Source organism: Gossypium hirsutum, chromosome A05 (assembly GCF_007990345.1).
Source record: "Gossypium hirsutum isolate 1008001.06 chromosome A05, Gossypium_hirsutum_v2.1, whole genome shotgun sequence".
In the NCBI taxonomy this organism is placed as follows: Eukaryota; Viridiplantae; Streptophyta; class Magnoliopsida; order Malvales; family Malvaceae; genus Gossypium; species Gossypium hirsutum.
In genome coordinates, this window is record NC_053428.1 from 42,207,979 (window position 1) to 42,222,457 (window position 14,479).

The window sequence follows — 14,479 nt, forward strand, 5'->3', positions numbered from 1 at the left end:
ATTGAAGAAAGAAAAAGGGACAAGATTTTCGGTCACTTTAAGCTTGGGGAAGGTTAGTAAATTATGTTGGTTTTTGAAATTTTAAGCTTGATTTTAGTTAATTAGATAGTTTCATACATAGCCCATGTCAAAATTTTAAAATTTGGTGATGATTTGAGCATTCGGTTTTGGTTATTAAAGGAGGAGATTGGATTATAGTCTTTATGTTTTATGAAGAATTGTTGAAGAGGAAGGTTGGAGTTAGTTAAGTTATAAATTTTTAATACTCATGAGTACTATAGTCGAACACAAATTTACTTAATAACTTGAACAAATACCGTGTGGATTTTTGAAATGAATGAATTTGAGGTTTGTTCATATTAGGGATTCGGCTTTGTGCATAACTTTTAAGAGTTTGATTTTGAATAATTTGAGTATTGGAATGTAAGTAATGTTATGCATAGGTTAAATTTTGTATTCGGCTTTTGTAGTATATATGTATGATTAATCCATTTTTTTCTTTTCTTTTGCAAATGATATATATAGGGGGATAAATATTAAGACTATTGTTGACTTGTGTTTAGTGATATTCGGCCAAGGACTAAATGTGCTTGCTTATTCGGTTTAAGTAAAGTAAATGTGATTGGTGGATATGATTAGGTTGTGGTTTATTATAGACTTGTTTTGATTGTATAAATTAGCTTATAAATTGGTTTGGAAATAATAAATAATGAGCATGCTTTGTGGCCGTAAGGATTATATGATAGTGTGTCGTGATATTAACTTAGCTAGTCGAATGGATGAGGAATGAATTTGATATATATATAGGTAACATTGACGAGTTGTTTAGCATATGGGTTTTGTATATTGGTTCGGTAACTAAGCTAGAAAAATAATTTTCGGTAACATGGTATCTATGCACACACATATATATATAAGGTATCTTAAGTATATTTGTCCATTTGATAAGGTTGACTAATAGTTCAAGTAAGGATTACTCCATTCGATATGTACATGAATTGAAGTAATAGGTTCGGTAATCAGCTTATGACATACGGGTAATATCATATGTCCGATTATAAGTTAGATACTCGATAGTTGTGGTTCATTGGATATAATGTTTGAATATTGTTTTGAAAAAAATTGATATTTGTATTTAGTAAAGTTGAATAAGCCATTAAATAAATCTATTTGTTTTAATTAAGCTCAAGAGCAAAGAGGGTCTAAATCAGATAAGGGAAAGGAAAAAGCAGTCGAGTAGCCTATCTGCAACTGTTCAAAATATCCGAGGTAAGTTTTGAGTAGTTTCCTTTAATATATAATTGATGCTGGTTTATAAGAGTATAATAGGTGAATTGAAATTCAGTTAGCACTTGTACAAAGTTGTTTAATAAACAATGCGTGTATATGACTTTGAGGTCGATGGTAACTTTGAGTTTAAGCTTGAATGGCGAAATGATTGTGTGATATTAGGTATAATGTTTGAGTTGAAATGTTAATGATGATGTGCCTATTGAACTTATATCCAAATGTATTAAATGATTACTAAGTGATAGGTTGATTGAGATGTGTTAAATATATAACTAAGTATGCATGGTATTGGAAAAATATCCGGACTTGAAGTCCGCATGCTTTATGCTGGAAATATATCCGGACTTAAAGTCCGCAGGCTAAGTGCTGGAAATATATCCGGGCTAAGTCCCGAAGGCATTCGTGCTGGTATTATATCCGGGCTAAGTCCTGAAGGCATTCGTGCTGGTGCTATATCCGGGCTAAGTCCCAAAGGCATTCGTGCTGGCGTTATATCCGAGCTAAGTCCCGAAGGCATTCGTACTGGTATTATATCCGGGCTTAAAGTCCCGTATGCTTTGTGGTGGTGATTTGATTTTGGTTTTAAATCTAGCAGACTTAATGCCGATGATTGGAGTAAGATTATGATTTCGAATGTTTGTAGTAAACTACCATTGAATATGTTCAATACATTAAGTCGGTCAGGTATGTATTATATAGTTTTATATGTTAGATTGATCAGAAATGAATCATGAATGCAAAATGAGAAGTATATGTGACAATCTCATATGTGTATGTGTGTATTCGGTTATGGTGAAAGGTTATATGAGATTGATTTGGTGATATACATGTTAAATAATATGAATCCAAATAATGGGTAATAAATCTGCTTGGGACAGCAGCAGTAACGTGATTTCGGAAAATCACCATAAATTGTGGAAGTTGAGTTAGAGGCTGAATAAATTATGTCATGAAATCTTAATGAGTCTAGTTTTTATAAAAGAAACCGTGTAAGCAAAAGAGTTGCCAATCTGTTCTGTTTTCAAAAAATCATTATAAATGGTACAAAAATGGTTATAAGATAAAATTTATATTCTTAGACTCGCTAATGAGTCTAGTTTCAAATGAAATAAACGATAATATATTTCGAATTCTTTATAATGAGAAATTTGATTCGTAGTGAAGAGTGGTCAGATTAGTCAAACAGTGAAACAGGGGAAACTTCAATAAAAACCTGGTATTGATTGGTCAAACCAAAATTCTGAAAATTTGATGGATGGAAGATATATGAGTCTATTTTCAGGAAAAATTAACGGCACTTGATTTGGAGTTTCTTAGCTCCAGTTATAAATAATTTAGTGACTGTTGCTCAGGAAGACAACTTGTAGTGAATTTGTGATTTTGTTGCAAACATGGTTAAAACTTGTTAATGAGATGCTTTTCGAGTTCTTATGATCTTATTTGAAATTTCAATATTTGGTTTTAATTGAGTTCAGATTCAAGTGAGGTGAATTTGCTAAATATGCATTATGTTCATGGATACTTGGCCAAAATGGCAATTATCTAGGAATGATTTCTTGAAAATTTGAATAATCGATCTATAAGTAAATTAATTGTTTGCATTGCTTAAAACTTACTAAGCATTGAAGCTTATTCCGTGTTCTCTTTTCCATTTCTTATAGGTATATACTTTAGCTCGAGTTGGAAGGGCCGGAGATATCATCACACTATCTAGTCATTATGTGAGTTGAGAAGATTGTATATCATCATGGTTTAAGGCATGTATAGGATAGACTATAGGTAGAATGATATTTCGACTTTGTATACATTATAGCCATGCGAAGATGGCTTGCTCATTTTGTTTAGAGAAGCCTTATAATTGAACTAATGTGGTGAAATGTTTTAGTTATAACTTGATAGTAGTTAATTTGTTATTAGATATTCGGTTATGTTTTGATAGTGAGTCATTTTAGAAATTTATAAGAGCTCTTATGGAAAATCAATGAGACATGTTTGCACTGTTGATAATTTATGTCTGGTAAGTATCTTTGACCTTATAAAAGTTTTGTTTAGTCAAGTAATACCTCATAACCTTATTCCGGCAACAGATATAGGTTAGGAGTGTTACACTAAGAGACTTTGTTTTTTATCTAGGGGTGGAAGCATAGGCTGTTGATGCAAAGTGTTGTTGAAGCATAGGGTTGCTTGCTTAATAGACACCAGTGATTGAAGTTTAACATAAACAAACTTAATTGAAAGAGTTCAAACATGAAATAAAATTTTAAAAGTAAAACTCTGCATTAAGCGTAAGTGTCGCATCTTTAACAATTGCTTTTTCCTGTCCCAAAAGGCTCCAAATAAGCATTTACGGAAGTAGATTATCTGATTGCACCACTAACAAAAGCAATAAAGATAAAAAAATGAAAAGAATAGATCGTTGTTGCCGGGGATCGAACCCGGGTCACCCGCGTGACAGGCGGGAATCCTTACCACTATACTAAATGAATTAGTTACTGTGACTGTTAAATTTTATTTTACTGTTTGTAACTTTTGAAATTTGGTCGCAAAGGCACAAAAGAAGCGAAGGGAGGATAATATTTAGAGTAGTTTTAGTTGTTCAACGAAGAGCTTTGACTGGTAACAAACTAGATACGTAGATTGATTGGTGATTTTAGTTTATTTAGACTTCAACCTCCACATTTGTAAATTCTCTCCTTCGTTGATTCTTCCCCGTCTTTATGGAATAGGAAGAAAAAAAATTTCTTTGTTGATGGTCATAGCAGCTTTCAATATTTGATTTGGTCGCTTTCTTGAATTATCATCGAGACTGCTTGTCAGCACACATGGTATTTTTTGAAAGCAGGCTGATCCATCAACATCTGGGACTATAATTCTTTCACCCAAAACCCAGTGCTGGTGAAACAAAAACTCCACTTATCATTTTTCTTTAAGATCTTACATACAACGTACATGTGTGAACAGGAATACTAAGATATAAACTTCCAAAAACTTTTCAAATATATGAAAATCTTGAAAAAGAAAAGCATATCTATGTCCAGTCCTGGTGACTAAATCCGAGTAAGGTAAATTTTTTGATAAATTAAGGCAACCATGAACTAGCAGTGTTAGTTCTTACCAGAAACATGTTACCTAGTTTACATAGGATGAGAAGATTGACGAATATTACCCACAAGTCATGACCTATGAAAACATGGAAGAAAAATAGTTAAAAAGACAATGAAATTTATACCCATATGCCATTTGATTTATGGATATATGCTCCCTGATTGTTGAGATTCATCAAGCTCGAGCTCTACTCAAAATTCATTGCTTGAAATATGGCTCCAATTTGGTCAAATACTATTCCAAAAGCTCCAACTCGGCTCGTGGTAAAATCAAACTATTTAAGCTTGGTTAGATAAAGCATTCACATATTTAAGCTTGAGTTTGAACCCGTTTCGTATACAACATAGTAATCTAATATTAAAAATATTGAAAATGTATTATTAATAAAAAGCTCGATCAAGCTTGCGAGCTGCTCAAATCAAGTAATAAGGTGCTCAAATCAAGTAATAAGGTACTCAAACATGGCTCACTTGATAACTCAAGCTGCTCATGCTTGATTTGATTTCGAATTTCTTTCGAATAACTTGCAAGCACAAGTGCCTTGTTTATACCCCTGTCGAACTCGTACCAAATCCAACACTTATCTGATTTCGAGAATTAACTAAGAATTTCTACAAGAAAGAATGAAGGATAGAGCAAATAATGAGGATTTAAAACATAATTTATGGCTCAAAATACATAATATATATATAAATTTTACATTAATAGTAACATAAATGTTAACTAAGGCGCACAAGAAATTTTTAGTCTAGTACATACATTATAAATATAAATATGGATAAAGTGATTAATCAATATCAGACCAGTAGATATCCATCCCGTCCCAGTCGTTCTCAAGCACTCCAAGAGCCTTCCAAACTGCTTTCGAGGCATCATCAATGTTGTTAGGGCAAGGGGGCTGATAATCATGGTCCGAATTGCAACTCATAGTAGAATCACATTCATCCACAACTTTAGCCCTCACAGATTTTCCGTTGCCATGGATGTTGATATAATTCAAACACCTCTTCCCGTTGTTGTACCACCCTGTAGAAAGTGCCACCACAGGGTCATCATCGGAGTGGTACTGGTTGTCACATTCAGATGGTGCACCACCGTCTCCATCTCGCTCAAAGCTGTTAAGTGTAAGTGTTGCTTTCGTTTGGCTTGATACAAGGGGTGAACATTTGTATGTCGTGTACCACTTGCCATCCTTGCAACAATCAGAATCATTTTCTTGGTTGCATTGCCCTGGTGGAGGGGTTTTCCCTTTGATCTTGCCACTAGGGCTGCACGTCTGTGCTTCAACACTAAGAAAAATAAGAAGAATGCAAAGGAGAGGAAAGACAGTCGAACAAATTACTTGCTTCTTCATTTTTATCTTTTTAAGTCACTTCTGTTTTGATGTTTTAGTGCAGAAAACTTCAAGTGGGAAAAGCAATATATCGAGATCTTAGCAATGAGTAATTTAAAATATTGGTCTCTCACTATGAAAATTTATGATGGACTGAAGACTTACCATTAAGCTGAACCAAATTTTGTAATATATTTATCATTCAAAAGCATCTATGTGGGAGGTTCCTGCAGGTTTGGTTCACTTTTAGTTTATTTTTCTTAAATATCTTATGGCAGCTATGTGTTGATGAAGATCGAAGGGGCTTTAGATTATACTTGTCAACAAATCATTTTACTGGCTGATGCCTAAATTGGATGGATTTGAAGATGGTTACACTTAGCTTTTCATTTTCTATAAAATTTTTGCAGTGAAAATTATTTTCTATACATACATTACACGTATACTTCTTTAAAATATCTTTAAATATATACACATATAAAAATCATATTCCTGATATCCAGTCCCAATAGTAGTGTTAGAATTTCTGTCTTGAATTCCGTTCACAGGAAAGAACCAAGGTGAAAGAGCCAAAGGAGGAGCAATAAGTATATAAACCTTGACAAATTAACTTTCCTAGTTAAAGCAGCAGCATATAATATTGTTTTAATTGGCAGACCAAAATTTGAAATTTTGTCCGTAAGCTAGAAATGTGCGTATAAAAATATTAAGCACCAAAATTAGATGTGGGTAAAAAATTTAACTCCAAATAATTTATGGACGAGAAACCCAATTTAATTTTTAGTTCTATAATATATTATATAATTTATTTCATATAAAAAATTAATTTATAATACTATACAATACTAAAGTATAAACATTAAAATATGTTTTCTTTAAAATTAAAATAAAATTATTTTAAAACGTTAAATAAAAATAAAATGATTTTTTTGTAAAAAAAATTATATACTTAAACATACTCGAATTTAGTTTTTGATTACGTGTTAGGCTCTGATTGACTCAGACAATTATTTCAAACGAAAATTCATGGAAGGATCAATAGTATTTACATAATGAAAGTTCAAGTAGCACTTCTGACAAAAAAGGAAAACTTTTAAGTACATAAATTGAAAAAACGCTATAGTTTAGGGGCCATTTTTTATTTTAAGGCTTTTTAGTAGGATGAAATTCTCTAAGAATGGCATTCGTGTCAAGATTTGTGAAATTGTTCGAGTCAAGAGACAATAGGTTGTCTCTTTCATAGCACAGTATGCCATAGTACTCGCAAATTGCGACAGGGGAAATATCAATGTTAGCATGCCTGAAGTATACTCGGTCATGCCTACCAATTTTTTAATTGGAGTAAAACTCTAGCACTATAGGTACAATGGCACCTTGCTTGGGAAGCAAGCAAAAATTGTCCCAACAATGAAAGTGTACATCGTCCTATATCTCATCATTAAACGGGTAGGCTGGATCAAAATCATGTTCAAGGATGAACGTACGTCCTGAATTGTTTCATAAAAATCCACGGCCTCTTACTGTGCAAATTTAACACTGTCGTATTTCAACGACGAAATCAAGGCTGTTTGGGAATGAGATTGTTTACACATTCTCGGGGGCATTCTTTTAATTTTCGCACTTAAAGTCAATAAAATAAACTCAATATCCAATGGAAAATAGTCAATATGTAAATTAAAAACTTTAAAATGGAAATAAGAAAAACAGTAACAATAAATAAAGGAAAAGAAAAATTCAATCGTATTGATTGTTGTAGTCGAATGGATTGAATCGAGAAGTGTCGTGTTCCCTAAGCCAAAATGGTGCGATACTTGCAAACAAAGAAAAGTAACAAAAGTTAAAGTAAAAGAAAAGAAATCGATCAAGGAATCGAAGTATAACCTCCTAAACCCGACCTAGACGTTATGGTCGAATCGGGAAGGCCGCATTGGACACCTTAGTGTCAAACCTACCCTAACAATAGTTAAAAACCTTTAAGTACTCCCTTTTATAAAACTGTGGTTTCTATTGTTAGCTTTGGAAAAACGTTCATTTACTTAGTCCAACCATGTTTAGGTTGAGTTCGTGAATTAGGTGAATTTTTAAAAAAACCCAACTATCGGGGTTGCCTTCGAAAAATCATTTTGTTATCTTCTTAGCAGGGGAAATGTACCATTACTAGTCAAATTATTAATTTAGCCATATATCATGCATAATCCATTTCAACATATTTATAAAAAACCGTGTATTTATACCAAATATACATTTCATGCATGCATGAAAAACCCCAAAATCTCAAACAGTCCCAAACCACAGTTTAAAGAAACTTTACAATCCAAAACAAAATATTTTAAAACATTAAATAAAAATAAAATATTTTTTTGCAAAACAAATTGCATACTTAAACATACTCGAATTTAGTTTTTGATTACATGTTAGGCTCTGGTTGACTCAGACAATTATTTTAAATGAAAATTCATGGAAGGACCAATAGTGTTAACATAATGAGAGTTCAATTAGCACTTCTGACAAAAAAGGAAAGGTTTTAAGTACATAAATTGAAAAAGCGCTATAGTTTGGGGACCATTTTTTATTTTAAGGCTTTTTATTAGGATAAAATTCTCTAACAATGGCATCCGTGTCAACATTTTTGAAATTGTTCAAGTCAAGAGACAATAGGTCATCTCTTTCATAGCACGGTACGCCATAGTACTCGCAAATGGTGGATCAATGTTAGCATTCCTGACTTATACTCGATCATGTGTACCAATTTTTAAATTGGAGTAAAACTCTAGCACTATGAGTACAGTGGCAGCTTACTTGGGAAGCAAGCTAAAATTGTCCCAACAATGAAAGTGTACATCATCCTATATCTCATCATTAAGCGAGGAGGCTGGACCAAAATCATGTTTAGGGATGAACGTACCTCCCTGAATTGTTTGATATAAATATACGGCCTCTCATTGTGCAAATTTAACGTCATCGTATTCTAATGACAAAATCAATGCGGTTTGGGAACGAAACCGTTTACGCGTTCTTGGGGGCATTCTTTTAATTTTCGCATTTAAAGTCATTAAAAATAAACTCAATATACAATGAAAAGCACTCAATACGAAAATTAAAAAAATTAAAATGGAAATAAGTAAAACAATAATAGTAAATAAAGGAAAGGAAAACTTAAATTGTATTAATTGTTGTAGTCGAATGGATTGAATTGAGAAGTGTAACACCTCTAACCCATCTCTATCGCCGGATTAGGGTTACGAAGCATTACCGAACAATCGTAAACATTTAACATCATAATATTTAAATAAATTAAAACATATCATAATCCATTCAATCACATGCATTCTGTCCCTAAATCAAGCCCCCGAGGGCCTAAAAATATCTTTGAGGCAATTCGGGACTAATTTGAAACAAAACAGAACGTTTAGGAAAAAGTAGCAAGAATTTGAGACAGCGGTGACATGGCTGTGTGAGATCACCCTAGGCCATGTAACTTTCGAACAAGGGACAGATGGTCGTGTCTCAAACCATGTAACTCACTGAGTAGGGTTACACGGCCGTGTCACAGGCCCGTGTGCCAGGTCGTGTAACTCTTTGAGATGCCTGGCATGCCCATGTGCCAGGCCGTGTGTTAGGCCGTGTAATTCACTAAATTGAACCCTAAGAAATTCTCAGATGACACACGACCATGTCGCCAGGCCATGTGTCTTACACAGCAGTGTGCAACCCGTGTCCCAGGCCATGTGAACCAAAATTTTACCTAAAATCAAACCATTTCAAGTCTAATCTATACCAAACCATTCAAACCAATTGGGCACACATTCAAGGGGTTCAAATACCATTTAAACATACATAAACATGTCATTTTTAACATCCTTAATGTAACACTTCTAACCCATATTTGTCGCTAAAATAGGGTTACAAAGCATTACCAAAATTATTAAAACAAACGGACATAAATTTCAAACTTTTCAAATCATATCAATAAACACATTAAAATCAATTCAAAACATACATATTGTCCCTTAAACGAGCCCTCGAGGCCCTACTTATGAGTTAGAAATAAGTCAGGATGAAATCAGAAATCCAGAGAATGTTTTAGAATATAATGAAAATTTTTAACACTACAGGGGTCACATGGCCGTGTGGCCAGGCCGTGTACCCTTCGAAATAACCCACACGTCTGTGTACCTGGCCGTGTGCTAGGCCATGTAACAACTTGACTTGCAACCTTTCGAAAGCTACAGGGGATACACGGCTGTGTCACCTGGCCGTGTGTCAAACACGGCTGAGACGCACGCCCTTGTCTTTGCCCATGTAGACAAAAATAGGTCATTTTACAAGCCATTTTTCTAGCCCAAACTAGCACGTACCTATAAGCAAAATGCACATATGCACAAGCCTTAATAAGGTACCAAAATCAAGCATAAACAAGTCATATACATATGGTATAACATCATACAACCAATATGCCCTTAGGCACATCAAATGACAATATATAAACATGTTTAACCATGTACTCAATTTGGCCAAAAGACTAACTAACTTTCAACTAAACTTGCATCAATTAAAAACCATTGAATTAACTTACCATAGCCTACCAAATGGTACAAAATATGCCATCCATTCACTAACATCAATAGACATATATATCTTTCATAACAAGATACCAAACCACAACAAGTTACGAGGCTAATATAATATGCATATTCATTTATCATAATTCAAACACATTAAGCCAACATCATCCATAACAAGGTTAATATTTTCATGCCATAAGCTAAATTCATATCAAAATAAAAAATGCTAAAACACAAGCCAACTCAAATGGCTATACCAATAACTAGAACAGTTGGCTAGCATTAGCCAAAATACATATACATGCCATTATAACCAAAATTAAACATCCGTACATACCAAAAGAGATGATAGATAGTGTGGTAGATCTCCGAAGACTTTTCAACCCAAACGAGCTTCCGATAAACTACAAAACACAGAAAAGTAAACACAAAGTAATCATGTCATGCTTAGTAAGCTCGTAACGAATATGCTTTAAGCTTTTGAACACAATATAAAATCACAAAGAATGTAAAAATCAATCCAAAATGATAATAACTAATTCATAAATTTATATATATATATTCATGCTTTTCATTACCACAAAGGTACACATTTCCTACCTTCCATCATAATAATGTAAATTACATTGAAAGCTTTTACCGAAGCTCACACAATGTAATAATACAATGGTTGACACATCCATTTTCTCTATTCGATAGACAAGGCTATCCCTTTTCATAATTCAATGGTCGTTACCATCCCTGTCCATAATCAATAGCCGAAGCTATCCCTTTTCAATTTAGTCCTTAAGCTCGTAAAATGAAATTCATGCAATTTCACCCTTAACCAAGCCTAGCCAAATATCCTACAAGCTTACAACAGCCCGCACATTTCATTAATTCATAAATTACACCATGAGTATTTCACAATTTTCAATTTAATCCCTATTTGACAATTTCATAAAAAATCACTTAACTAAAGTTTTTTATCTAGCAACAACTAATCATTTTGTTCCAAAAATCATCAAAAATAATACATATCAATTAATGGTAAAGCCCTAACAATTTAACAATCTCACAAATTTGTCCCCGGGCTAGCTAGATTAAGATATAATGATCCTGAGAATATAAAAATCATTAAAAACTAACCTCAAAATTAATCTCATGCAAAGACTTCCATTGCCGAAACTTCAAGGTGTTAAAGATGGAGTTTCTTCTCTAATTTCGATCAAGTATGGACTGGAAGATGGTACTTTTAATTAATTTGTTCTTGTTTTACTTAATTTATTTACTAAATTACTTAATGAACCTTATTATAAAACCATTAAATCACTTATTAAAGTGTCCATAATTTTCCACTCATAAAAAATGGTATATTTACCACATAAACCCCTTTACTAATTAATTTCATAGCTATTTAATCCCTTTGACATTATAGAACTCAAGTTTTGCACCTATTTCAATTTAGTCCTTTTTATCGAATTAAGCATGCAAACGATAAAATTTCTTAACGAAATTTTTATACGATACTACTATCATTGTGACAGCCCTAGTGTGACCCTAGTCGGAAAGTGGTTTCGGGACCACAAAACCGAGTCATAAAAATAATTAATTGCTATATTCTATGCTTATTATGTGTGTACATGAGTATGTGGAAGTTTCATTCTCTAATTTTGCCAATTGCATGAGAAATTATTAAATAGGGATCGATATGAGACATGGTGAAATATGATAGGCTAATTTAAAATGGTCTATCAGTGCATGTACCAAAAAGGGTGGTTTTGCATGTCAATTTACCCAAAAGATGAAGAGTGGCCGGCCAAGGGGTGATGGTGCTCCACTTATTCTAATTTAATATGTTTTGTTTAGTTAACAAATGGCTTAAAATAATTATAATAAAATTGAATAAAAGAGAAAAAGGGAAGAGGAGTGTTCATCTTCTTCTCCATCTTGCCAAGGCCGAAACAAGGAAGAAAAATAAGGGGAACTTACCTAGAGCAAGTCGGCATTCATCTTTAGCTATAGGAGGTAAGCTTTGAATTTGTTGATTTGGATTTATAATATGCTAAGCTAAATTGTGGATGCACTCTTGGTAATGTCAAGAAAGTTGAGATTTTTCATGGTGATTTGGGCTATATGCCGAATGACTAAGTCTTAGAATAGGGTAGAGATTTTGGATGAGTAGTTTAGAGGCTCCTTGTACATTCGGTCAAAAGGTGAGTTTATTGAGAATGTTAATTTCTTCCTCTATGATTATTTTCCTAGCATGTTAAATGGTTCTTGATAGGGCCGAATGAGTTATGGAAGTTTTTATAAATGTACTTGTGAATGAACTTGAGAATATCTAAATTATAGGTTGGAGGTGCCGAATGTAGTGTTGGATGAGTTTTTAAAGAATAAAAATTTAGGTGACTAGAGGTTAATGACATTCGGCCAAAGGCTTGTGTGCTAGCAAAATCGGTATAAATGTTGTTCGATGTGTTGAATTGAGTAAGTTAGATGTTGGAACACTTAAGGATTTGGCGTCTCTATGACATTAGATATAAATGTATGAAAGGCTAAGTTTAAGTAGTAAGGCCGAATAGGTTATAGATAAGGCACTTGTGAGTCTTTGGCCAAGCAATTTGCAAATTAGATTAGGGTTCTTGTGACATTTAATGTTGAGTTTAATTTGGTATATTCGGCCATCTAATTAAGTATATAGGTGATGTTGAATTTAATCTTGCACATTCGGCTATATGGGTGTACACAATTGTGATACTATCCTTGATTGGATTATCGACAATAGGGTGATAGTATATGGTTGTTAACCAAATAGTTCAAAAGCATGGGGTAGAAAGATAAGAATTGGCCATGTGTCTCCTATGCTATGAAATCATTAATATTTTGATATAAATATTTAGCAAGACGGTTAAACTAGTTAATTTATCGATTTAGCTCAAGAAGTTAAAGGTGGAGAGGCAAGCAAGGGCAAAGGAAAGAACATCGAGTAGCCGAGTTGGAATCGTTTTCCCCAACATAAGGTAAGTCACCAAGCATATATTTTGTATTGATCTAAATAGACATAATGTCTATGTAATTATGCCGAATGGAATGATAAATTTATATACATGTATGCATGTGGTGATGAAAGTGTTGAATGAAAAGAAAAGAGGCGAGATGTATTGAGTTGTTGATTTCGGCACTAAGTGTGCGGGTATAAACATTTATGATCATGAGATTGGCACTAAGTGTGCGGGTTTAAATTGTACAGCACTAAGTGTGCGAGTTTGATTATATAGCACTAAGTGTGCGAGTTGATTATATAGCACTGAGTGTGCGGACTTAATATATATTTTTGAATCACTATGGACACTAAGTGTGCGACATTATTGAGTTGATCACGGACAGCGGATCGGGTAAGTACCTTGAGTTCATGGCTAATAGGCGCTATGTTTATATTTGAAGTTGAGCTTGGTAAGTTTGAACCTATGTGACAATTATAATTGAAGTCACGTACATAAGATTTATTGTGGAATAGGTGAAAGGTCGTTTAGTTGTATGATTGTAACGAAAATAAAATGATGTATGAAAATGCCTCAAATATCCTATTGATTAGTGTATGGAATGTGAATGCATGACTTGGTATGAGATTGAACCGATAGGTCTAAGGAACTATGGTATGGTTCGGTATGGATGGAGTAACTAGCCTCGTTCCATTTTGTTTCCTCTTGTGATAATGTTATTAATGGATGGTAGTGCATTGCTTATGACTTACTGAGTTATATACTCACTCGGTGTTTCCTTGTCACCTATTTTAGGTTTCTTGGACTCGTCTCTTTTTGCGTGATCGGGCCGTCATCGAAGTCATCACAGCAGCTAGCAAGTTTTGGTACTTTCTTTTTAGTCGGTCTAGGAGAACATTTCGGCATGTATAGGCTAATATGTTTTGTTGAAATTTGGTATGTAAACTTTTAGCCATGCGAAAATGGCATAAATGTTCGGTTGGATTTGGTTCTATAATGTTAGGTCGTAAGTCTTGGTAATTCGATTTTTATGCCATATGTCATGGTTGATTATTTTTGGTATTAAAATTCATGATATGGCAATAGTGTAGTAGGGAGATGTTTGACAATGATTAGCCTTTGGCATGGCTAGTCATGATCATAATTTGTGATATGTATGATGAATTACTAGTTAGATCAAGGAGAAATCACGAAATAGGCAT

General features: G+C 33.6%; 1 protein-coding gene across 1 annotated transcript; it reads right to left on the minus strand.

Moving 5' to 3' along the window:
• Nucleotides 1-5,182: 5,182 nt before the first annotated feature.
• LOC107955775 (kiwellin-1) lies at nucleotides 5,183-11,872 on the minus strand. Its single transcript, XM_016891578.1, has 3 exons — nucleotides 11,833-11,872; nucleotides 10,702-10,732; nucleotides 5,183-5,684 (listed from the first exon to the last, which is right to left on the minus strand). The coding sequence occupies exons 1-3, from the start codon at nucleotides 11,870-11,872 to the stop codon at nucleotides 5,183-5,185; spliced, it is 573 nt and encodes a 190-aa protein (XP_016747067.1).
• Between the last annotated feature and the right edge of the window lie 2,607 nt (nucleotides 11,873-14,479).

What these genes read in the sequence shown, in the direction of transcription:
- LOC107955775 (XM_016891578.1), bottom strand. Translation starts at nt 11,872, where the DNA reads ATGACTCGGTTTTGTGGTCCCGAAACCACTTTCCGACTAG. An exon ending in CGAAACCACTTTCCGACTAG is followed by an intron (nt 10,733 to 11,832) that starts GGTCACACTAGG and finishes CTAAGCATGACA; the next exon opens with TGATTACTTTGTGTTTACTT. An exon ending in TGTTTACTTTTCTGTGTTTT is followed by an intron (nt 5,685 to 10,701) that starts GTAGTTTATCGG and finishes TATTTTTCTTAG; the next exon opens with TGTTGAAGCACAGACGTGCA.